This window comes from Dryobates pubescens, chromosome 17, assembly GCF_014839835.1.
Source record: "Dryobates pubescens isolate bDryPub1 chromosome 17, bDryPub1.pri, whole genome shotgun sequence".
Classification (NCBI taxonomy): domain Eukaryota; kingdom Metazoa; phylum Chordata; class Aves; order Piciformes; family Picidae; genus Dryobates; species Dryobates pubescens.
The window spans coordinates 22,198,488-22,225,350 of NC_071628.1; the positions used below are offsets into that span (position 1 = coordinate 22,198,488).

The window sequence follows — 26,863 nt, forward strand, 5'->3', positions numbered from 1 at the left end:
CTTCCTAGCATTTGTTTAAATGAGCAAAATTAAAGGTCAATGGTCCTGAACTAGTCAAGAGAATGACTCTGAGTTCTCAGTAATTGCCATTTCTCTCTCTCTCTGTTTTGAGTAGTACATAAGAATGGTATTTGCAACATTTTTTGCATTTCAGTTACATAGTTTTGTAAATGTAGGTAAAAAGAGCTGAGACATCAGCAAAAGGCTACTTGCTTCTTTCAAATGGTTCCCACTGCAGGCAGTGGTATGTGTAACGACCAGGCTGGGCTTTCCCCGTTCTTATCCTTACTCTCTCTTGTCTTTCAGAATGACCACTGCTCAAAACAGTAGCCATACGAAGTGCACAGAGTGGAAACACGTGGATTACATTCCTACCATGCACTGAACGGCACAGCCCCAAGCGCAGAGCTCTGGGAAAATGTCTGCTTGCAACACTTTCACTGAGCACGTCTGGAAACCTGGTGAATGTAAGAACTGCTTCAAGCCCAAAAGCTTGCATCAGTTACCTCCAGTATCTGAAAAAAAGCCCCTCTCGCATGGAAACCTGAAACCCAATGCAAACCAAAGTAACAGCCATCGTGGAAGAAATACAGGAAGCTTCCGACCCCCCGTGGCAAAGAAACCCACCATAGCTGTGAAACCCACCATGATGGTGGTAGACGGGCAGGGCGTGTGTGGCGAAATCAGCGCACCAGATCTGTGTGAGAACAAGGCGGTGCCCGTGGGTTGGAACCGGAACAAAGCCATCTTGAACAGAAAACCACTGAACAATAATAATGAGGAGGAAATTGAAGGCTATAGCCATGTTCACAGGCCGTATGGCAACAACGATGGTGTAGGTAAGATACCAAATAACAATAGTAATGGACTGACAGACGTTTTGAAGGAGATTGCAGGTTTGGATACCACTCCTCAGCTAACCGGACATGAAACGAACTCCAGAGAAAACTTCTTGGGAAGAATAAATAACTGCTACAAAAGATCGTTAGAAAGGAAGATTCCTCCAAGCTGCATGATGGGTGGAATGAAGGATTCACAGAGTAAGCATGTTATTCTGAGTGGAAGCACTGAAGTCATAAGTAATGAAGGTGGACGTTTCTGTTATCCGGAGTTCTCTAGCGGAGATGAGAGTGAGGATGACACGTTTTTTGGCAGCATGCAGGAAGAGCATGAGAGCTGGGATGAAAGTGATGAAGAGTTGCTAGCAATGGAGATTCGTATGAGGGGCCAACCCCGCTTCGCTAATTTTAGAGCTAACACCCTGTCTCCTGTTCAGTTCTGTGTTGACAAAAAGTGGAATACTGTGCCCCTCAGAAACAAGTCCCTCCAGAGGATCTGTGCAGTGGATTATGATGACAGTTATGATGAAATCTTAAACGGCTATGGGGAAGAGACTGTGATTCTTTATGGGCAAGAGAGCATGCAGAGCATGGTATCTTCTGATTCTACATCTCCTGATTCTTCTTTGACAGAAGAGTCTCGCTCTGGAACAGCCAGCAGCTCTTCACAGAAGTTCTGTAATGGAGGGTTATCTCCTAGTACTCCTCAGGATCTCAAATTGATTGAACCAGAGTATGAAACTCTTTGTGATAACCAACAAGTGAAGGATGTGTCAAAAGCTCCCAGAAATGTTCCAAAAAGTCTCGAAACTCACAAGGCAGTGCTTGCACTTCGACTGGAAGAGAAGGACGGCAAAATTGCTGTGCAAACTGATAAGCAAGAGAATAAAAGTTCTTCTGATGTTGCTGGTCAAGCTGTAACCATAAATTTGGTGCCTGTGGAAGAGCAAGCTAAACCTTACAGGGTGGTGAATATGGAACAACCAGTTTGCAAGCCATATACCGTAGTAGATGTATCAGCTGCAATGACCAATGAATGTATGGAGAATCCAACTGAAACCTCAGAAACCAGAAAAACATCATCTACCCCAAGCTCACCAGTAACTCCAGGCACACCTATTGCATCCTCTGCTGCCTCACCCGTACAAGTAAATGCTAATCTGAAAAAATCCAGTGCAATTAGGTATCAAGAAGTGTGGACTTCTAGTACTAGTCCGAGACAGAAGATACCTAAGGTGGAGTTAATTAATAACAGCTCAGGACCATCAGTTCCTCCCAGGAAGACAAGCCACAAGTCAGCTCCTACTTCACCTACAGCTACAAATGTTGCTTCAAAAACGATCCCAGTTAAGTCTCCCAATTTATCTGAGATAAAATTCAACAGCTACAATAATGCTGGTATGCCACCTTTTCCTATTATCATTCATGACGAGCCCACTTATGCCAAGAGTTCCAAAAACGCTATTAAAGTTCCTATTGTCATCAATCCAAATGCATATGATAACCTGGCTATCTATAAAAGTTTTCTAGGGACTAGTGGAGAGCTTTCCCTCAAAGATAAAACTACCAGTGTAATAAGCCACACATATGAAGAAATAGAAACAGAAAGTGAAGGGACTGAAGCCCTAGGAAGTAAACCCACTGAACTTTCCCAAGGAAAGGGGGCAACTAACAGCTCCGAGTGCAGGCTAGGTTCTGTGGCTCAAAAGGTCCAAGAGTTTAATAGCTGTCTCGGTAAGAGTCAGATATCACCGCAGAGAAGTCACAGTTCTGACCACAGCTCCCCACCAAGGGTTCAAAAGACAACACAAGAGCCTGCAGCAAAAATAGACCTAACACCAGAGACTTCTGTTGGCAGCAGCAGCAGAGAGAATGCAAGCACGGTGCTTTCACAGATTGTGGCTTCTATCCAGCCTCCGCAGTCTCCTCCAGAAACGCCTCAGTCTGGACCCAAGTCTTGCAGCATAGAAGAGCTGTATTCCTTACCCCCCGATGCAGATGCTACTAAAACCACCCTGGTACGACCCAAATCTCTGTTTACATCACAGTCTGAAATGGAGTCATCCAAGATGGTGGAAAACACTGCCATTAAAATGCAGAAAGAAGCACTTTCGCAGCCAGTTGCCACCCCCTCTCCAAAGCCGGTGAGAGCCACCCCAAATACCACAAGCCCCAAAACAGAGCAAGCACCACCATTTCCTCCTCCACGATCTACTTCTTCACCCTATCATGCAAGTAACTTGTTGCAAAGACATTTCAGCAATTGGGCCAAACCAAACAGTCCCACCAGGTCTACAGAGGCTGAATCCATCCTTCATTCAGAAGGTCGGCGAGCCGCCGATGCCAAACCCAAACGCTGGATATCATTTAAAAGCTTCTTCCGCCGCAGGAAAACAGATGATGAGGAAGACAAAGAGAAAGAAAGAGAGAAAGGAAAATTGGTTGGGCTTGATGGAACCGTTATACATATGCTCCCCCCTCCTCCAGTTCAACGTCATCACTGGTTCAGTGAGGCCAAGTCAGACTCTAGCGAGAAGCCATCGATTGTTTTCATGTATAGATGTGAACCGGCGCAAGCTGAACCAAAGGCTGAGCAGCAAAACAAGGGTGGAGCAGAGTCTGCTATTGCAGAGGCACTAGCAAAAGACAAAGGAGAAACACAGGAAACGTCTGCAGAGAGCTCTGAACAGCAAACAGCCAGCCATTCATCACCACCTCAGACTGAGAAGAAAATCCCCAGGTAATCTCTTTGTTTGTTATAGTCACGCCTTCACTGTGAACTGTCTCCATATACCACTACGAAGGGGAGAAAGTGAGGGGTTTTATTACATTAGGTTTTTTTAAGGGTCTTTAATTTAGGTAACTTAAAACATATTTTTAAAACCTTTGCATTATACCAAGTATCAGAAGTGACTAAAAAAAAAAGTAAATCGTAGAAGCAGTCCTTGCTATTTGGAGTTTGTAGGTTCAGCAGTCCTTGCTATTTGGAGTTTGTAGGTTCAGCAGTCCTTGCTATTTGGAGTTTGTAGGTTCAGCAGTCCTTGCTTTTGAAGTTTGTAGGTTCACTCCCATGTTGCACTAGCTGTATTACAGTGAATCAGGGACATTCTCCTGATTTCTAGTGAAGAAAGTGTTCCTGTGTTAGAAAAACATTAAAGAGTTGTATCTGCAGAAATAGAAGGCAGCTGTTGAAAAATGCAATAGAAATTAGGCACCTGTGACTGTGTGCTAACTTTATCTCACATACACAGGACAAGAGATGCTACATTGCAACACTGCAGCACTCCCAAAATAAACCACGTTAAAAAAGTAATGATAGGATGAGATTGTCTACAGAATAATCTGTTTCAGTTTTGCAAGGCTTTTAGCGATGCCTGTACTTATCTTCTAACAATCGGATTCAGTAGAGCTGGTGCTTTGTTTCTGCCTGACACTTTGGTTCAGTGATTTCACTTGCAATTTGTCTTACCCCAAAGTCCACTAAAATGCTATGTTGCTCCAGTTTCTGTGACAGTGCTTTGGCCAGTGGATGGTTATTTTACTCCTATGAGTTTATGGTAGTTGAAAAATTTAGGCCTGCCTCTTGGTTTAAAGGTCTGTTTGTTCCCTTATCGAGGGCATATGTGCTCTTGGTTGGCTCTGGACATGAAGAGCCATCTTTTTCACCATCCCTGGAGGTGTTCAAGAGGAGATTGGCCGTGGCACTTGGTGCCATGGTCTAGTCGTGAGGTCTGTTGGGACAGGTTGGACTTGATGATCCTTGGGGTCTCTTCCAACCTAAGTTATACTGTGATACTGTGATCTTTATTTCCAGATATGCATTGCTTTCAACATATCCCTGAGTTCCTACAGTGCATGACCTAAGAGGGCTGGAGGCACTGGTTGCAGACAGTCACATGGGTGTATAGCACTGAGCATAGACCAGAGCTGTGGATCTATCAGAATATGTTTTCTAATACATAGAATACATAGAATAAACCAGGTTGGAAGAGACCTTCAAGATCATCGTGTCCAACCCATCAACCAATCCAACACCACCTAAACAACTAACCCATGGCACCAAGCACCCCATCAAGTCTCCTCCTGAACACCTCCAGTGATGGTGACTCCACCACCTCCCCAGGCAGCCCATTCCAATGGCCAATCACTCTCTTCCTAACATCCAACCTGAACCTCCCCTGGTGCAGCCTGAGACTGTGTCCTCTTGTTCTGGTACTGGCTGCCTGGGAGAAGAGACCAGCATCCATCTGTCTACAACCTCCCTTCAGGTAGCTGTAGAGAGTAATAAGGTCACCCCTGAGTCTCCTCTTCTCCAGGCTAAGCAACCCCAGCTCCCTCAGCCTCTCCTCGTAGGGCTTGTGTAATTATACAAACCAAACTCAAAATAGCATCACACTTGCATTGTTTTTTATAGCAACAACCTAGTGATAGGAAATTAACTTTGTTAAGGTTGAGGTCTGTATAAGCCTCAGAAAGTGTCACGGCAGTGTGCTTGGGGGGTTTTGTTTCCATTGTCTGTACAGAGTGAGTTAGGGTGATTTTGAGTTGCAAGTATTTTAAATTCAACTCAAACTGATAGAGGTTTCTTTGTGAGCTTAGTTTGAGCTTGCCATAAACTGATTGCTGCTTGTCTTACAGTAAAATAACTATGTCTTAAACTTACCAGAAGTGACCATTTGCACCATGTGTACTTAAAGCACTTTTCTCTCTCATCTTTGGAACACTAATATAGCGTTCTGTGGAGATCAGGCCTAGTCAGACTGTTTGCCTTCTGTCAGACATGGGCAGCTGTGGGTTTTGCAGTGTAAGGTGGTGATAGGGTTTACCACAGTATGATGTAAAGCTGGTTTCTGAAGTAATTGCCCCAAATACAAGATAGGATGGTCTCCAATAATTCAGTGTGCTGGCTGTTTCTGCAGACTTGGATGAATTTTGGTCTTAGAGTCAAGAACTTGATTATTATTTTTGTATATACATTAAAATTAATATGGAGTATTGAAAGAAAAAACCTGCTACAAATTGTGGCATTAAGCACTTTCATAAATCATTCAAGTCAGTAGGAGCTGTCAGCATTCAGCATCTCAGGCTGCACCGGGGAGGTTTAGGTTGGATGTGAGGAAGAAGTTCTATACAGAGAGAGTGATTGCCCATTGGAATGGGCTGCCTGGGGAGGTGGTGGAGTCACCATCATTGGAGGTGTTCAGGAGGAGACTTGATGGGGTGCTTGGTGCCATGGGTTAGTTGTTTGGGTGGTGTTGGATTGGTTGAGGGGTTGGACACGATGATCTTGAAGGTCTCTTCCAACCTGGTTTATTCTATGTATTCTATTCTATGTAACTATACAGGGGTGTGGACCATGCCAAAGGGAGTGCCCCAGTTTCTACAGTGCAGGTTACAGATGAAGGCTGAAGACAGTGGGGAATGTTCCCAGGGCTGGAATAACCCTTGACAGGAATCTAGTCCCTCTAGACTTACCCTAAATTAAATGGAGAGAAGTGGGCAGCTTTAGAGAGTATGGTAAAGAACTGCAGAAGTTTGTGCTCTCAGTCCTCTTTTAGAGGAACCCCTTTTGCCAGTGATCTCCAGGAGCACCTAGAGCAAACGAGGCTGTAACACCTTTTTTAGCAGCATTACCAAATACATTGCCATCAGGAGATTGTCTGCTTCCCATCTCCTTAGCACCCAGTTCTTGTGCTGGCAATGTTACCTGTGGGGACCAGACTGAAGAACTGGTTCAAGTACAAAACGACTTTGCAGTTATTGTTCAGGCAGATCAATTCACTGATCTGACAGGGGGACCAGGCAGGAAGGAGCAGCTGGTTATCTGGGTGTGGAAGGGCAGTAACAGACTGAGAGCTGTGCCTTGTTTGCACTTGTTCTCAGACTGCCCTAGAGGTGGTGCTGTTGTAATGTTTTCTCTTTCTGCGCTGCTACTGGAGTACCTTCTGCCCTTACTACTGAGGCAACTGGTCTTTCTGTCCTGGCTCATTCACTTGCTCCAAAATACAGGTTTTCTTTTTCTTTCTCTGCAAGCCATGATAATACTCTCTGAGACTCTCTCACAGTTTTCCCTGGTGAAAATTGGAGTTTTCCAGATGTTAGAGTTGGAATTTCTCCTTTTAACGATACTGGTTTATGGTTTCTACAAATTTCCATGAAAATAAACTAAGATTTTGAGAAATACCTTGTGGGAACACTGGACAGTGGATATCTTTATCCTTCAGTTATTACATTCAGTTTCCTTGCTGCAGTTTGATGCCTGAAGTTATTTGGACTTTTTACTTAATTTTTAATAGCATTAGAGGGACCAAGTGAAACCTTCCTGTTCCAAAAACTGAAGTTCATTTCCTTTTCTGATCAAGGATTTTGGCTTTTGTTCTTAATATCCCGGTAGATGAGAATCAGCTTCCATTATGGCACAAACAGGAGTTACAACAAAAGAAGAGGCGGTTCAGGTGTTAGTAAGAGGTTAGTGTTTATCCAGGCGAAAACATGTGCATGGGAAAGATGTTTCAGATCTTGAGCTGAGCTTGCAGAGGCTTAGAGGAAAACAGAAGACATGAAGCTAGCAATCAATGAAGGTGACACTTTTCTAACTCAGAATGTCAAGAACAGTAAGCTTACTAAAAAAACCAAACCGATGACCTGGAAAATAAGATAAGCTTTAAAAATGTCAGATTACTGGGGGGCCTTGAAAGCAAATTAAGTGAAGATACACCATTTCCTTACTTTGCAAGTGATTACAAAGCTGCTAAAGATAGATAACATAGCCCAAAAAAAACCCAGTCAGAAGGTATTTAATGTTATCACTTAAAAAGGTCAGGTTCTCCCTTTGAAGAGCACTTGCGAAATCCTCAGCTCATTGGAAAGCTGAACTCTCTCTCTGTTATACAAAAGAATCTGGGTTTGGGTTATCCATGTGATTATTTGCCCCTGTTTGGTGCCTGGATGCACATGCAGTGGTTTGAACAGAGCAAGCCAATACTAATGTATTAAATTCACCCAAAATGTATAGATTCACTTTTGCAAACAGTCAGCAGTTACATCAGCCTCAGCATTAATTAGAATGAAATTGGAAGTTCATGATGAAGCAGTTGCTCTCAGGCAAACCTACAGCTGACCTGTAAAAAAATAATACAATGTATTTATGGCCAAAGTCCACGTGGAGGTTTAAAACTAGAAGGTTCTTTAAAGGCTTTGTTATCTAGTGGATCAGCTTCTGGGCATTTCACAAGGTAAAGGTTTCTCCCCTCCATCACTGAGAGATCACTGCTTCTACTGAGTAGCAGCTACCTTTTAGATGGAGATGTTTCCTAAAAGAAAACTGCTGCACAGCCTTCTGATTCTTCCTTTCCTGTCTTCATAAGCACATCAGAGCTGAACTAAAACCTTATTCAGCACTGTTGTAGATGGCAGTGCCTTTGTAAATCAAGGACCACTCACTGATTTGTGCACAGCCATTTCCATTCCAGTTACCTATTAAACTGAAGAGTTTCCTTTCCTAGCTACAAGTCAGCCATAACTTTCCTTTATAGGGTCTTTGGGCCAGGCTTGGATGAACTAAGGATAAAACTCTGTGTTTACCAAAATGCTTCCTTCAAGCAGTGAGCTCTGCACATTCATTCCCTTCTGGTTTAGATAAGAAAGCATTTCTTCATAGCTTGAGCTGGGATTGCCAACATGGTGCCTACGATGTTAACTGCGGCAAAAGGATTTGAACTCCTAAGTGATAGATAGGAGTTCTCTCCTTGGTGGCTACATAGCTTTTGTATCTTGCTTCCAAATGGAGTGAGATGCTTATCTGTGTTCTAAAGCTCTCTGAACATTTTCCTGAGGAAGCATGCTCCTCCACTGCAGTTAGACACCACAGCAGCAAGCTGCCTTCGTTTAAGGCTATTTTTCATTCAGATTGCCCCTGGGCATTGCACTGGATGCTTTCCTAGACTCTATACTTATCAAAGCTTTTGGAAATGTCTCGTTATCTTTCAGATCTTATCCCAGTGCCACACTCACAGTACAGATAGTTCAGCTTGAGTAACTTCCTGCCACATGACTGCTTCTGAAAGTAATACAAATATCAGTGACTGGGGAGAATCTTTAAGGAAACTGGCCAAAAACTTGCATAGTTCTTGCCTGCCATGGAAGTGTTTCAGTCGTGTAAGTGAGCTTCAAGTGCTTTTTGTTGTGCTGATAATCTTGAGGTTGCTGAGGACTGTTCACACTGCTTGCTTCACAAGCCAAATGTGATTTCCAGGACCTGAGTTTGGCATCAAATTACCTTATACAGGCAATGGAGAAAGACAATTCCAGGTGATCTAGAGCACCAATACTTCAAAGGCCCTAAATGAGCTATCTCCTCAGTGGTATTTTAGTAATTTCTGTTTCACCACTAACTCTTAAGAAAAGAAGAATAGGTGACTGGGGCTAGGGGTGTGCCACAGTGCAGGTCACCTGGAACTTAAGAACCTGAACAGCTTAGGGAATGTAGGCTCTCTTGATTCAGTGGGCCAGGAGCCATGAAATTGCTCCAAGTTCTCTGTGCTGTAACAGATTACTCAGTAAAAACAACTGGGATTATTGTTCTTCAAAAATGTAGTCATATATTAAGATCCAGATGACATCCAGAGACAGGCAGGAATAACCACCACTACTACATTCCACTTTCTCATTGTCATTAATCCAGTCCCTGCAGATTCCATGGCTGCTTCAGAAACTACTTGAGAACAAAATCTTTTACATCACAGTAGGGCTCTGGTCAAAACAAAGTCCCTCCCAGTTTAGGGGACCTCTTTCATAAGCTGTAAGGTAAGGTTCCTACCTGAATCCAACTTTAATCAAGTGTAGCTTGCATAAATTGGTGAGGAGAATTCAAGGATGTTATAGCTGGAAAGAAAAGGTTTCTTTGAGCAAGTCTGCTGAAATGGGAGAAACTCTCTCCTGAAAAGTTCAGCTGGAACTATCAACTCCTCCTTCTCCCCAAGTCTTACCTTGATTTGCCTTCTCCCAGATACCAGCAAGGTTTATTTTGTTACCTAGCAGTGCTCAGCAGGTTTTTTTAAGAGCATTAACTCTCCATCAGTGAAAAACTTGGGTGAGATTTTTCTCTAGAACATTTCTCTGCTAAGATAATGGGAAGTTGTGCATGACCATTAGGTGACATTAGGCGACCACTAGGTGACCATTGGTAACATTTCATGTGAAGATTCATAAAGACTTGAGGACCCAAGTAGAAAGGATTTTACAATTTCTTTATAGGTTTAGATCAAGAAATGGTAAATTGTGCATTATTGTTCTTAACTCTTCTAATATAGTCTGTAAAACAGAAAGACTGGGACCTTAAAATGGGTGGAAAGTATTCTTTGTAATGCACAGTTAATCTGGGGAACTCATTGCTATTCAGTTTCCCTGACACTAAAGAGCTTAACAGGATGTCTTTACTGGATTATTGAATGTATTCCCTTTGTCCATGCAAACGTGGCATTATACAAGTTGGGTTTTTTTTTTTTTTATTAAAAAAGGGAATATAAATTGTCTTGCTTCAGGACTAAGCCAAATTCTAAATAACAAAAATGAGAAATAAATGTAATGGCTTAGTTGCTTCAGATTGTCATTTAAGTTTCACTTTCCTCTCAAGTGACTTACTGGCTAATGGCAGCGACGAGGAACTGAACTGCACGAGCCACTGGAATGGGCTTTCTGTATGAATCCTGGGCACTGAGCATCTTTGCTCAGTGTTTTGCAAAAATAAAGTAGTCTCTGTTCCTGTGTAAGGTGGCCTTTGAGTGCCCTCAAGTCATTAGTCTCTCTTCATTTTTCCTGAAGCATTTTTCAGTCAATTTTTATCAGCTTAAATGTGTAGGGCCTGAGGGGATCTCAAAGAGATGTCAGTGTAACTGAAGTTACACAGTTTGGGGTTTTTAATGCAAAACTAGGTCATCTTCCTGGTGGGATTCTCTCATCTCTAACAGTACAATTACGATTGATTATTACTTTGCTGATGTCCACTCTGGGAAGAGATCAGAGTCTCAGCTGGGTCGAAGGCTGCATCAGCTTTTCCCTGTGTTTTGTCACTCATTTCCTCCACTTGGTTATTTATGGGCTGTCTTACACAGAGCTGTATTCCCTCAGCTTGACCTCTAGACCTGACCCTAGTTCAGGAATGCACTTCTTATAATCAAATCACTTCTTGTAATAAAGTCATCTCTTATGAGTATTCCACTTCATCTCCCTCATACTCATTGCTATTTATTCATCACTCTAATTGAGAAGAGTCCTCTGAACAGAGGAAAATACAGTTTACACAATAGCTGTGATTGCACTGTCCTTAAAAAAATTCAACACAATGTGCAGGCTGCTTTCTGGGTTCTTATAGACCACATCATCTTTTGGCTGGCCTCCAGAAACTGTGAAGAAGGAAAGCCTGAGGTAAAGAGGGGCATTTTATCCAGTGGGAGAGGGGGAAACAAAAACCAACACCAGCAAAAACCCCCTACGACTTTTAAACCAATTTTGTGTTTGTGCATGTGTGAATGACAAGTATGTGAATTCAGTGGGGTATTAGCTGAAGGACAGTCACTTTTATGGCAGGTTGTTTTTACTGCATGTGATCTCAGCTTCTTAAGAAAACAAATGTGTTCTCAAAATGCACAAGGTTGCTGCTCCCTCCAGTAACTAGATAGTTGTTTAGTTTCAGCCACGTGTGCCCTAGGAGCAGAGTTATCTAAGGTAATTCACTTCCAGTGAAGTTTGGGTTTGAAATAAAGAAGGGAAAAGAAAAAGGCTTTGGCAGAGGAGGCTGTGCCCACTATGGTGAAAGTTAAGTATGTGCTCTTATGCAAGGCATCAAAGAATCCATCCTGGCAAAATATCTGTAACTATCCCAAATAAGGGGATAGCTTTAAGTCTCGCTTGCTGTCAACAAGCAGGATGAAGTTACTAGGCTTTAATGGTTCTGTTCTCACAGAACTGGTTGTTTATCAGCTGCTCTATATTTCTGGAAAACTAGTAGTTTTAACTGTTTATTTCATGAAAGAAAAGCAAGTTGGTTCTGGTAGCTTGCTGTGTGAGGATGTCTCTGCCTTTTGTACCTCCTGTGTTCTGTCAGTGCTGATCAGGGGCTGGCATTTTGCTGGCTGAGTCACTGCACTGCGTACGTGTGCTTGGTCTCTGTGTCTTGACTGGGGGGAGTATTTTCCCTCAGTTTTCATGGCCTGACATCCAGTTGTTGTGATTCAAGATGTATTAGATTCAGACACTAAAACTGGTTAAATAGAGATTGCGATACTCACTTTTAACAGAACATTACTCTAAGTTCTTAAAACTCCTCTTGAAATTTGAACTTGCTTTTCCTTTATTTAACGTGACTAAGCCCATAGTTGTCATACCAGAACAGTGATGTAGTAGGCTATGAACTATTTCTCATCCATGAAGGCAGTGGAAGAGTTAAGAAGGCAGAGCTTGTAACTAACTGGTTTCCTGGGGCACTTTGGCAAGTCCCCGGGACCCACCCCTTAAGGTAAACATTAAGGTGCAGTAGGTGTATCACTCTGTGCAGAGTTCAGCCCTGTTGCTTACAGCTTGCACAACTTGTAGCACATCAGAACACTGTGGAATCAATGGCTCGCCAGAGTTTCAAGACATGATTAAAAGACTCAAGAAGGCCCTGAAAGAATTTCCTTTAATGGGGAATTGTGTGAGTGAGTACAGTGGGTGAGTTGTTTGGTTTTTTTTTTTCCTTTCTTCCTTTCTAGCTGCTGGTTGGCAAAATGCTTCTGAGCTTAGGTTCAGTGTATGTGCTTGCATGTGTCTGGTTTGAAGAATGAATCTGTTCTGTACCTCACCAACTCACACTAAAAAATTACTTTGAGACGACATTCCTGGTTTGTGGCAATGACAGAACTATAAAGCTATTAGAATCTATTTCTTCTTAAAGAAAACTTTCTTATTGAAGAATGTAGGTATGTATATGATTTACAGCAACTACAAGTCTTGGGTTGACTCTCTCATCTTGAGAGCCTTGTAACTGCTTTAATTTTATATGTGCTTTGCTCTCAAATTATATTAGGTTAACTCTTTAATGTGGGTATATTTATGGCACATGGAATGTTCTTCACACCGTTCCTATGCATGGTACTAAAAATGAACAAAGAATTTTATGCTGATTAAAGATTACATCTTTCTGAATTTATGCTGATTTTTTTTCTCTCTCTTACTAACAAGCTCTAATGAGATTGTTTGTCTCAGCCTGCAGTTAAAATTCATGAGTCTGAGTAGAAACGGCATGTGCGCGCTGCACCGTATATGGGGTCTTGTGTTATGCAAAGTACTGGCATGTTTTAATCTTTGTAGTCTAGAAGATTGTGTATCCTGATTTTCAGGGTTTGGGGCTTTGGCATAGAGAGAGATATGCCTAGCGTTTACATTAACTCTTGGAGGAGGTAATCCCTCTTTCCACTGTAAGGATTTGTATTACAGAAACTCAGCCGCTCCGAGTATTTCAAAATGCAGAATTTTGGTTTCTGTTCATCAGAAGTTATAGAAAGTTTTCAATCTTTACCACAAAAAATTGACAACATCTGTGGAGATCTGTGATGTGCTGATCATCTTCTGAAGAAGCTCATTGTTCCTGTCCCTTACGGAAGCCACAGGAACGTAAAATTCCTGCTGTTCTATTTGATCAGGCTGTAATAATGAGACCTAGTGAACAGGAGATATGCTCTTGAGAGTTGCCCAGTAATTGGTATTAGTTTCTGTGAGGGAGAGAGGGTAAAAGCACAGGAAAATTCTTGTTCTGGCATGTTTTATGTGACATTTTATTGATAATTATTGCTGCTATGTTTTCAATAGGAATTGGGGGTTTTTTAATAAACCTGAACATGTTTTAATACATATATATCTAAAAGGCATCATTTGAAAACCATACTGCAATAAGTATGTGCATGGAAAATGACTGAACCCATGATCTTTGCAGTTTTATGCTGTAAGGCACCACAGTTTGAATAAAACCTCATAGCTAAGAGCAAGCACAGAGGAATATCTTCACGCAGGAAGATTTTAATCCTGGAGAATTTTATATGGGAAATAGATTACTGACTTAGAGGAGATACTTAACTGTTTCCCAAAGTCTCAGTTCCCCAAATCCTACCAGTATATGAAAATGTATCATTGAAGTTTTGTGCATTTAGTAAGACTTAACAGCCCCCTCACTGTAACTTGGAATCTTTGATTAAAGCACAATTGTTCTGATTAGTGAAAAGCACCTTAAGCTCTGCTGCTGCTGTTGTGCTGGGAGCCCTACATGTTGTATGCAGAGCAATGCCTGCGTATATATGCATACATGCCGATTGTAGTCGGCTGTAAAACGCTTTATTATCCCTTTTGCATGAAAACCATGAGCAATTACATTACTCTTTGGGTCAAAAGATGTTAAGTTGTTTCTCATTCTTCAGGAAAATAAATATTGTAGGAAGTCACTGCTAAAACAAGGAGGGAGAAAGGAGCTCATTTCTTTATCACTTCATTTCCTTCCCTGAAGATATTTAATGCCTGCTCCAGTATTTTGCCAGTACCCAGCTCTGGTTTCCAGGTGATTTTGTTTTGTTTGTTTCAGTCAAGTGCCTGATGACACGACACTGGAGGATTTGTCCCCTCATGTCCCTAGAGCTGTATTTGTGAAGCAGGACAATGGCGGCAGTGCCTCCGTCATACCAGTGTCATCTGTCCGTGTCCCACAGGGGGAGGAAGAAAAGGAAGAAGCTTCCAGTTCTCCTGACTTAAATCCTTGCAGTGCTACATACAGCAATTTAGGTAAGTGGATTCTTAGGGAAGAAAATGTAAATTCAATCAGCTTTGGGATACTTTTCCAGGCAGCGAAGAACCTTCATATTCTGAACAGCTCAATCCACTTTCACAAGGTTTGTTTAAAGCCAAACTTTCAAGGTGATTTCTAGAAAACAAAATGGCATTGCCTTCCTCTGAGATACAGAACCAAGATTTAACAAACTCAAAGGTTTTCTTTCCTGTGATTTTAAGTCTATGTCTTGATTGCCCTTAATGATAAATACCTCAAATACTTTTAAAAGGCACATTGTTTTATCTGTTTGGAGGGATTTTTATCAAAGAGGTTTCAAATGACATGCAAATAACCTGATTTTTTTTTTTTTAAGATACAATAAGTAGATTTCAATATTTTTTCTGAACTTCAACAAAAGATAGGACTCTCTCCCTGAAGACATTCAAGGGCTTGATGGGGCTCTGAGCAACCTGATCTAGTTAAAGATGTCTCTGCTTACTGCCTGGGGGTTGGACTAGATGACTTTTAAAGCCCTATTCTAGCCCAGTGCATTCTATGGTTCTTATTTTAGAGTGTAACTGACTATTAAATTATTTGTAATCTTTGGTTGACTAAAACCTTTCTTATCGTAGTCTGAGAGTCTACTTCTGCTCCTTCAGAAAAGTTTAAGATAAAAAATTCCTGGAGGTACAGCACAGTCTATTCAGCTGCCCCTGAATTCTTCTCCTGTTAAAAATGTGTGCAGGGCTTCCCTGGAAGGTGTGAGCAAGATAAATAAGCATCTCCTGATATATAGTATCAATATTATCCAGCCAAATGTTCTAAACCATTTTGATTTGAAGCACTGTGGATTTAGCAATACCTATAACAAAAGTCTCTCACTTATGTGTGTCCAAGAAGATCTGCACACTGTGAGTGTTCCAACTTGTGAAGCACTTGGACAAGAATTAAACCAACTGCACTGAGATGGCTCACAACTACAGGGGTTTGGCAGGTCCACACAGGTTCGAAGGATCAAGGGCTACACTTTACACCCTCAGGTGCATACATTCCTTAGACATTTAGTGATATTGTTGCCTTTTTTCTTTATGAAATGTGAATTAGTGGTGAACTTATGAGTGTGTTCTGCTAATGAAACATTAATTAGCTATTGTTTATAAAGCATAAAGAGGAAAAATACCCTGCCCAAGAGTGATACTGACATCTACCAAGAAAATGGAACTTCAAGGAAGAAAAGAAAAAAATAACTCTTTTTTTTGTGGTAGAATTAGCCAAAGAGCTAATGCCTCATCTTCCACTCCATGAGATACAGATCTGTATCTGTATATTTTCTGTATTTAGGCCATAGCTGCAGAGAGAATAGAATACATAGAATACATAGAATAAACCAGGTTGGAAGAGACCTTCAAGATCATCGCGTCCAACCTATCAACCAATCCAACACCACCTAAACAACTAACCCATGGCACCAAGCACCCCATCAAGTCTCCTCCTGAACACCTCCAATGATGGTGACTCCACCACCTCCCCAGGCAGCCCATTCCAAAGGGCAATCACTCTCTCTGTATAGAACTTTTTCCTAACATCCAACCTGAACCTCCTCTGGCACAGCCTGAGACTGTGTCCTCTTGTTCTGGTACTGGTTGCCTGGGAGAAGAGACCAACCTCCGCCTGTCTACAACCTCCCTTCGGGTAGTTGTAGAGAGTAATAAGGTCACCCCTGAGTCTCCTCTTCTCCAGGCTAAGCAACCCCAGCTCCCTCAGCCTCTCCTCACAGGGCTGTGTTCCAAACCCCTCACCAACTTTGTTGCTCTTCTCTGGACTCATTCCAGCAAGTCAACCTCCTTCCTAAACTGAGGGGCCCAGAACTGGACACAGTACTCAAGGTGTGGCCTAACCAGTGCAGTGTACAGGGGCAGAATGACCTCCCTGCTCCTGCTGGCCACACTGTTCCTGATGCAGGCCAGGATGCCATTGGCCCTCTTGGCTGCCTGGGCACACTGCATCAAAACTATTGCTAGCATGATTAGCCAGTTTTTCTAACCAGACTGCCATATAGAAGGATCAAGCTAAGGCAGCATTCAGTGTGTGAAACCTTACTCGTGTTGAGGTTGTTGTGTTTTAGCCAGAGTGCCCAGAGGAGTCAATGGATTTCATAGCCAAAATAATCACAGTATCACAGTATAGCTAAGGTTGGAAGAGACCCCAAGGATCATCAAATCCAACCTGTCTCAACAGACCTCGCGACTAGACCATGGCACCAAGTGCCACGTCCAATCTCCTCTTGAACACCTCCAGGGACGGTGACTCCACCACCTCCCTGGGCAGCACATTCCAATGCCGAACGACTCGCTCAGTGAAGAACTTTCTCCTCACCTCGAGTCTAAACCTCCCCTGGCGCAGCTTGAGACTGTGTCCCCTTGTTCTGGTGCTGGTTGCCTGGGATATTGTGATTCTTCTTTATAAATCTTTACTTACTTTAGATCAATTTCCTTTTGCAAGATGTTGACCTGCGATGGCAACTGCTTCACCATACAGGGTTAGATGTACTTCTGTCCATAGATCTCTGTCCTTCCCACAGCATTTCACAAACTGGAAGTAATAAGCTCATGGGAAACGTTATAAAATACCATTAACACTGGAGCAGGTTGTCCAGAGAAACGAAGTCTCCATCTATGGAGATACACAAAACCTGACTGGACATGGTCCTAGACATCCCGGTCTAGATGACCCTGCCTGAGCAGGGATGGTTGGACTTGACCATCTAAGGAGGTCCCTTCCAACCTAACTGCTTCTGTGATTCTGTGATTACTGCCATCAGTCCTCGCTTTTGTCAGTTTTTAGCTCTGTGTGAACGCTCCTTTGTGAAACCATATCAAACTGAACCCTTTGGCATTTTATTCAAATTCCTCTCACTTTCAGCTTTGATGTCACCAAAGTAATTTTAGGTATGAAAGAGTTAAATTATCTTTTTGGCTAGACTTGGCCTGGCTTGGCAGCTTGCTGTTTGTCTTAAAAGCAATGCTACCCTAAATGGCACTGAGTTCTCTGGCTGCTGTTCAGACTTTTAGCTGGTTTATTTGGGCAACCTCTTTTGAATTCAGATATCTATCATGAGATCAGTAGGTTGGGATATAGAATAATTCCTTCTTGGATTCACATCTTAGATCACCTGAGCAGCAAAATCATACCTTTTTGAAATTAATAAATACTCATGTGTGCTTGAGTGAATTAATAAATACTCCTGCTTCAACTGGAATTCTATCTACAGTTACATTTTATGGCTTCATACCACAATTTGTAGTTAGCAATATGTATCATGTGAGCATCCTGATTTGCAGCATAATGCACTTTTTAAATACTCCTCTGATGCATATTCCATGGTTTTTATTGAAAAATAGATAATATTATGTCCTTACTTTGAGTGTCTAATCTTCAGCTGTGACATATCACATGAAATTTTATGAGCAGAAATCATGGCAAGCTATGGTGAATTTTCATCTGCAGTCAGGTATTAATTTATATCAGGGACTGTTCTCAGGTATATTTGGGGTTTGGCCTTCTCCTGCTTCCACAGGACTTGGTCCTTAATCAGTTTACAGTCCTGCCCCCAAAAACTGCAGTGTGCCAGCAAGTATTTGTCAGGCACCGAACTGCGAGATGCAAAATTGGAGAGCAACTCATGTGTAAAATAGAGGTAGGCAAGCCTGACAAGATAGAGTATTATCCTTTGGGAATCAGATACAACATACATGACCTGGGACTTTTAGAAGACCTGAAGTCAACAATCACCAGAGAGAACAAAATCCTGTGGCTATCAGTCAGAAGTTAATTCACGTGAGCTCTGTAGCTTATGATCAGAAAGACAACAGACTAGATAACTAAAATCCTTTCCTTTGTCTTAAGTCATAGGGGAAATTGACTTGATTGAACTTGCATAGCTGGAAGCAGATTTACTCAGCATAGCATTTCTATCATTTAAAAAAACCAAAAGTTATTTTATTATCAGCTATTTTTCTCCTTACCCCCAAAGGAAAAGTGAAAAAGGTGGCTCCATTTCTAGGTTTTGTGACTGTTTGCGCTGTAAAAAATTGCCATAGAGTGCTACTTCAGTCAGTTAGACCAGGGCAGTGCGCCTTAGTCGGGCTATAAATAAGGGAACAAAGCAATTGTTGATTGAAACTGACAGTTCAGTGTCAGACAGTGATTATAGTATCAGTCTGGTGCATTTTGTATCATATATAATTAGTACAGGTAATACCTTTAACATGGTGTAATGGAGGACAGGAAGCAAGACCTGACAAGTCACCAAGGCAGACAAGCTGTTTCATCTGCATTTTTTATTCATTTAATGCCTCCAGCCCATCCCACCACAGTTCTGTGGACAGAAGTGCATCATGGATGTCACTAACAAATGTTAGCTTTCCTTTCTGTCACATATGTTATCATTCTGGTAGGACTTTTCTCTATTAAGTGAAGGACAAACGTGTAACCATCTGAGTATAATACAGAATTGACTATCATGTTTCTGTGACTATGTACTGAATCCTTCCCTAGAGTAGTGGTGGACATGTACTGAGTTGGTTGGAACTGGGGCTGTGAAGCATGCTGGTTGCTTTTGCAGTGGCTGCAAGATACTTCTACACACTTGTGGGTTTTTTCATGATTTGGTTCATTTTGTCAGTCAGGGTAAGAGTTTATTAAGGAGGAATGCATTTTGTACTATTATTAAAGACCTGCTACTTAAACCTGTAATAAAAATGCAGATTGTAAAGAATGATCAACATCCAAGTACAAGGCAGGAAGGCAGTTACTAGGTCAGGGGCAGAGAATGGGAATTTGTACAGTGGAGGTGGCCAGCCTATGGATTTTACTTAGTGAATACTTTAATTAGCCCTTTTTAGTCTTTTTAACAGGAAATGAGGATGGACTGACATGAGAATTACTGGACCATGGCTGTGGGGAGAAACATGTCAGCAGGGACTGCCAAACTCAGTGTTGTTGGACTGCTCCAAGATGCAGCTGTGTGATCAGCCCAGCCTTATCTTGCAGCAGGTTTCCTCCAGAAACATAAGAACCACTCCAGATTGCTCTTTCTTCCTGTACAGTCCCTGCAGGCTCCACAGTTTTCTTTTAGTTCTGTTGGGATTCAGATGGATGTGGTGTCAGAAGATTGGTTAGCCATGGTGTACATGCATGGTTATTTTTTGCTGTTTCTGGCAATGCAAAACATGGCATCTTTGTCAAACTTAGGTGACAGTTGGAGAATGTCAGAGGTGATAATAAGTTTGGTGGGTTTAGCCCTCCGGGTATTGTTCTTTCATCTAAATCCCTGCACTAGGGGATTAGGGATTAAGGAGCAGGATAATGGTCACTAACTGAGAACAGAGTTAATGGTCATGGCAATAGCCTAGCTACTTCTGTGGATACCAGAGTATTGGTTTCAGCTGTTGTCTAATGCTCAGCTTCCCACAAGAGACACTATCCTGGGATGAGAGATGGTAATGGCATCTAATCACAAAACCAGGTTCAAGAGTAAAGAAGAATTTAGGGTAGATTGCCAGCTGACATTGGTGTATTTGATTAACATATGCTATGTATTGTAGAGCAATATACACCCCAGAAATAGTTCTGTCCAAGGAAGGCTAGAATTATGCAGCATGTCACCCACTTGGCATGCTTCTCTTCCCAATTAAAGCAGCATTTTCCCTCACAGTTCTGAAATTTCTTGACACTGTATGCTGCTGAGCTGGTCTAAGGAAAAAAGAAAGGTACATGGACTATCAAGAACAATCATTATGTATGTCATTACTCTAAGGAAAACATGCTTGTGGAATATGAATTTGAATTGAACCTGAGCTCAATGTGTCAGATTGGATACTTTCATGAGCTAACATAAAGAGGTTGCAATGCAAAGTCTGAGGATAATTCAGTTACCTGGAAAAAATGAATGTAATTATTTTTGGTAGGGCTGATTTAGACTTTCAGTCCTCTGCATGGTGTCTGGAGACCTAAGTATTAATATTTAAATAGTGCATTGAGATTCTGTAATGGAAGATGTTATTGACCTGTAGTATTACTTACAGCTCTCTAGAAAGCTGCTGTCTATATAAAGAGTTAATTTCTTTTCTGTCTTTGAACAGTCTGGAAGCCACTTCACATAGCACTGTAAGTAGCAGGCTAGTGTTTTGCTGGTTCCTCTTCATTTACCTCCCAAGAGTGTAGCTCAGACTGAACCTTGTGATGCTGGAGAGTGTGCAGTAGGTAAGGAAGTGCTGGGGTTTAAGTGTGCAAGAGGAGACAGAAATGACAGGCAAGAAGCAAATGTTCTGCCAGTACTTTTATGCAAAAGACCATTCTCATGCCTTTGACAGGGACAAAATTTCACACAACCTTTTTCTTGCTAGATACTGAATTTTTTACAATGTGCCTGGGGAGAGCTGAGCTGGAAAGACTGGCCCACTGGACATGAAAGAAATGTGCAGTGTTAAGGACTCAGTATAAAACCAGCCCAGATAGGAAGCTTTTCAAAGCCATAATACAGATGGATAGATTTCAATATGGAAAATTTGTTCCTGTGAGGAGAGACTATACTGCAACATGACATGTTTGACAAACTCATTTCCCTCAGCTGAGAATACTTGAAAAAGTAACCACATAATGACTTGTACATGTGGCTCTCTGGGTCCTGCCACCACCAGTCATCTGAAAAGGCAACTTGTGGTTATGAAAACTTTAATTTGATGTCACAGTTCCAATAGCTATGCAGAAGTCGCTGGCTGCAGTGGCAGCACTCTTCTGGATGAATGGCTTTTGGAAGACAGGGCTATTAAAGCAGATGGGAAATAAGAGAATCAAGAAGCAGCACTGTTATAAATCTTACCTTTCTTGGAGAGGGCTTCTGCTGCTGCTGCTTGAGAAGTGCATCTTGCTTTAATTGGTTTTCTTGCTGTTTCCCTCCAGCATCTGTGCAGTCCTTAGATTAGCAAGTCATACAAGAGACGTACATTAGGAAACTGCCTCTTGAAATAGAGGCCTTTCTCAAAAGATCAGCAGTTAGGCTGTTTTAGCATACTGGGCAAGAGGGTAAGAATGAGAAAACAGGCAAGTGATCTTTAACACAGAATGTTGCAGGGGGAGACATACAGCGGTCACGGATTTTGTAAGAGCGAGCAATGGTGAATATGTTCATCAACAGCCCGTATGAAGGGTAGGGTTTACCCTCAGCGAGTCTGTGGGTGACTCACAACTGGGAGTGGTGGCTTACACACCAGAAGCTTGTGCTGTGACCTGGACAGACTGGACAGTTGGGCAGAGAGTAACCTTATGAAGTTCAACAAAGACAAGTATAGAGTCCTGCAGCTGGGGAGGATAACCCCATGTATCAGCTGGGGACTGACCTGATGGAAAACAGCTCTGTGGAAAAAGACCTGGGAGTCCTGGTGGACAGCAGGATGGCCATGAGCCAGCAACGTGCCAGGGGCATCCTGGGGTGTATCAAGAAGTGTGGCAAGCACGTCGAGAGTGGTTCTTCTCCCCCTCTACTCTGCCCTACTGAGGCCTCATGTGGGGTACTGTATCCAGTTCTGAGGTCCCCAATTTAAGAAGGAACTCCATTTAAGAAAGAAATCCATGAGGAATTAGTTCAGGACCTGCTGAGCCACTTGGACACCCACAAGTCCATGGGACCAGATGGGATCCATCCCAGGGTGCTGAGAGAGCTGGCAGATGAGCTGCCAAGCCGCTCTCCATCATTTTCCTCCAGTCCTGGCTCACTGGAGAGGTCCCAGATGACTGGAAACTGGCCAATGTGGTCCCCATCCACAAGAAGAGTCGGATGGAGGAACCTGGAAACTGCAGGCCTGGCAGCCTGACCTCAGTGCCAGGGAAAGTGGTGGAGCAGATTATCCTGGCAGCAATCACTGCGCACCTGAAGGATGGCCAAGGGCTCAGGTCCAGCCAACAGGGATTTAGGAAGGGCAGGTCCTGCCTCTCCAACCTGATCTCCTTCTATGATCAGGTGACCCGTCTGGTGGATGTGGGGAGGCCTGTGGATGTGGTCTGCCTGGACTTCAGCAAGGCCTTTGACACCCTCCCCCACAGCAAGCTGCTGGCTAAGCTGTCAGCTCGTGGCTTGGACAGCAACACTCTGTGCTGGGTTAGGAACTGGCTGGAGGCTGAGCCCAGAGAGTGGTGGTGAATGGTGCCACAGCCAGCTGGCAGCCAGGCACCAGTGGTGTCCCCCAGGGATCAGTGCTGGGCCCTGTGCTCTTTAACATCTTTATTGATGATCCGGATGAGGGGGTTGAGACGGTCATCAGCAGGTTTGCAGATGACACCAAGTTGGGAGCAGATGTTGGTCAGTTAGAGAGTAGAAAGGCTCTGCAGAGGGACCTTGACCGACTGGACAGATGGGCAGAGGCCAACAGGATGGCATTCAACAAGTCCAAGTGCCAGGGGCTGCACTTTGGCCACGGCAACCCCATGCAGAGCTACAGGCTGGGGGCAGAGTGGCTGAGAGCTGCCAGAGAGGGACCTGGGGGTGCTGAGTGACAGCTGCCTGAACATGAGCCAGCAGTGTGCCCAGGGGGCCAAGAAGGCCAATGGCATCCTGGCCTGCATTAGGAATAGTGTGGCCAGCAGGAGCAGGGAGGTCATTGTGCCCCTGGACTCTGCATTGGTTAGGCCACACCTTGAGTGCTGTGTCCAGTTCTGGGCCCCTCAGTTTCAGAAGGCCATTGAGACACTTGAAGGTGTCCAGAGAAGGGCAACAAGGCTGGGGAGAGGCCTTGAGCACAGCCCTGTGAGGAGAGGCTGAGGGAGCTGGGATTGTTTAGCCTGGAGAAGAGGAGGCTCAGGGGAGACCTCATTGCCCTCTACAACTACCTTAAAGGTGGTTGTAGCCAGGAGGGGGGTTGTAGTAAGGCAGAGGTTGGTCTCTTCTCCCAGGCAACCAGCACCAGAACAAGGGGACGCAGTCTCAAGCTGCGCCAGGGGAGGTTTAGACTCAAGGTGAGGAGAAAGTTCTTTATGGAGAGTGTCATTTGTCATTGGAACGGGCTGCCCAGGGAGGTGGTGGAGTCACCGTCCCTGGAGGTGTTCAAGAGGGGATTGGATGTGGCACTTGGTGCCATGGTCTAGTCATGAGGTCTGTGGAGACAGGTTGGACTCGATGATCCTTGGGGTCTCTTCCAACCTTAGTTATACTGTGAGACTGTAATTTAAGAAGGAACTGCTTGAGAGTGTACAGGAAAGGGCTACAAAGATGCTGGGGGTCTGGAGCATCTGTCTTGTGAAGAAAGGCTGAGGGACTTGGGGCTTATTAGTCTGAGGAGGGATCTTACCAATGCTTATAAATACCTAATGGGAGGATGGGACCAGTGACAGAAGAGGTAAAGGGCACAAACTTGAACATAGGAAGATCCATCTAAATGTGAGAAGGAACTTATTTACATAGAGAAGTGGTGGAGTCTGTGTCTCTGGAGTTATTCAAAGCCTGCCTGGATGCTGTCCTGTGCAACCTGCGTGAAGTGAACCTGCTCTGGTAGGGCTGTTGCACTGCATCTCCAGGGGTCCCTTCCAACCCCACATAATTTTGTGGTTTTGTAATTGTGGAAGACAACACATTTGGATGTATAAGGAAATTGGATACCAAGTAGAAATGAACTTGTCTCAGTTTTATGCAAATGACTGTGGCATCTAGATGTATTCCTGCAAAAAGGTACCTGGTCAGAGTTTCTGTACTATGCAACTGGCACCAGTGTTACATGCTACAGGATATCAGATGGCAAGAGAAAGAACTGCTAATGTGGAGCACACCCACTGCAGTAACAAGATCAGAAAGGAACAGAGCAGGGTCCCCTGAGTGTTTGGGTTATTTTTTCTAAGCAACCTTGACAGTGAGTTGAGAGATATAGAATAGAATAGAATAGAATAGACCAGACCAGGTTGGAAGAGACCTTCAAGATCATGGTGTCCAACCTATCATCCAACACCACCTAATCACCTAACCCATGGCACCAAGCATCCTGTCAAGCCTCGCCCTGAACACCCCCAGCGACGGCGACCCCACCACCTCCTCGGGCAGCCCATTCCAATGGCCAATCACTCTCTCTGTGTAAAACTTCCTCCTAACCTCCAGCCTAAACCTCCCCTGACGCAGCCTGAGACTGTGTCCTCTTGTTCTGGTACTGGCTGCCTGGGAGAAGAGACCAACCTCTGCCTCACTACAGCCCCCTTTCAGGTAGTTGTAGAGAGCAATAAGGTCTCCCCTGAGTCTTCTCCTCTCCAGGCTAAGCAACCCCAGCTCCCTCAGCCTCTCCTCACAGGGCTGTGCTCCAAGCCCCTCACCAACCTTGTTGCCCTTCTCTGGACACGCTCCAGCAAGTCAACCTCCTTCCTAAACTGAGGGGCCCAGAACTGGACACAGGACTCAAGGTGTGGCCTAACCAGTGCAGTGTACAGGGGCAGAATGACCTCCCTGCTTCTGCTAGCCTAGCCTTCAAATATTTTTACTTTGTGGTAGCTAGCAAGTGGTTACCCAGGGGAGTAGTCCTATATAATCTTCCCTGATGATAAGACTTATACAAAGCTAATAGAATTTCCTGCTCAAAATTCAGTTTTTAAAATATTGGACTGTCCAGGCTTATCACAAAATCCATCAGGCTCTTTTGAGAGTTCCTTGAGATAGAGACATCTCTTTTATTTGCAATGTCTTCTCCTTGGGATGATTGAAAAGAGAGCCATGGTTAAGAATTCAAGAGCTGAGGTTCTTCTGTTTGTGGATGCATGCAAAAATACAGTCCTCTCTGATCTTCTGAAATTAGGAAGTCCTTTTCAGCATTCTAACCCAGCCTTCCCGGGTTCTGTGCATCTCACCCGAGCAGATCTTCGATCCTGTAGTATTCATCACAACTGTAACAGCAACTCTTCAAGTGTAATGGAAGCTATCTTGGTTGGTTTGGTTTGTTGTTGTTTTTTTTCTTTTTCATAAGCTGCAAAGTCATTTATTATTAATTATGGACCAAAGTCATGTAATTCAAATCTGACTCTCAGATCCCCCCCCTGCCCAGTTTGGTTCAGCACTCCAGTTCGGTCCTCTCTTTTCAAGGATTCAGCATGTGTTACAAATACTCAAACAGGCATAGTGTCTTTCTGGTTGCTGCTCCCTTATTAGAGGAAAGGCTCAGCTGCCATTATACAGAGCATCCATTTCATGTCTGTTGTGGTGCAACGGGAAAAACTGGCATCCTACTCTATGTGACAGTCAATGAATCTCACAGGAGTAGTTGAAAACTGATAATTTCTCTGAAAATAGCTGGTGATTATTAAAACTGGCAAAATCTCCTTTTGCTGTGAGTAACACCTGTTTAATTGTCACAGAGCAGTGAGTTGGTCATTTGTATTGTCTCTTTATTGGGTTTTATTCTCTCCCATATTACTCTCTTATTTATTCTTCATTTCCAAAGGACTCTGGCAGTTATAAAACACAACTGTCCTCTCTAAGAGCCATCCAAAACACATGACAGGAAGTTTATCTTCCTAGAAGCACACAAATGTTTGTAACCAGTCTGTCAGTGGAAATCCCATGCTTTTGTGTGTAACCTGCTGCTTGGAATCTCTTGACTGAATCTCAGTTTTCTTATGAATGTAAAATTGTAAACAGAGATATCCATAGTAAGTGGGTAAGGGAAATGTAATAGGGAAAGGGGGGAGGGGAGTAAATTATAGAGTAAACAGTACTTGTGTCTTCGTAATCTCAAAATACAATCCTGCTCTGACTGAAAGCAGTGGCAACACACTTGTCAGAAGCTTCATTTCCTTGTTTTCCTCTCATAAAGCTGCTAGTGCAGTCCCAGGTTTCCAATGTAACCACCAAAGTATCTAAATTACATTATTTGTGTTTGTCTGAAGTGTTCTGGTTTCCATTCTGCAATAATATTTTCAGCCCCTTTAGCACATTCCAAATCCGATGATCCCAAGTGCTTTGCAGACTACTATGAGGATGTATAAAAAGAGGTCACCTCACCTCCCAGAGAAATGCACCTCTCAAAGAAACAGCACACAAATCCACTCAGGAGCATTCACCCACAGTTTTAGAATAGAATAGAAATAGAATAGAATAGAATAGAATAGAATAGAATAGAATAGAATAGAATAGAATAGAATAGAATAGAATAGAATAGAATAGAATAGAATAGAATAGACCAGGTTGGAAGAGACCTTCAAGATC

The 26,863-nt window shown here is 43.1% G+C and overlaps 1 protein-coding gene across 3 annotated transcripts in view; it reads left to right on the forward strand.

The window, feature by feature from the left end:
• PEAK1 (pseudopodium enriched atypical kinase 1) overlaps positions 1-26,863 on the forward strand; it is a 135,129-nt gene that overhangs the window by 94,589 nt on the left and 13,677 nt on the right. For 2 of the 3 annotated variants that reach the window (XM_054169281.1, XM_054169282.1), the window contains 3 exons: positions 307-3,579; positions 12,432-12,548; positions 14,449-14,645. In XM_054169281.1, the coding sequence (XP_054025256.1) occupies positions 419-3,579; positions 12,432-12,548; positions 14,449-14,645 (3,475 nt within the window). In that variant the 5' untranslated portion in view covers positions 307-418. The remainder of the gene's footprint in view (positions 1-306; positions 3,580-12,431; positions 12,549-14,448; positions 14,646-26,863) is intronic. The other variant, XM_054169283.1, reaches the window with a different exon arrangement.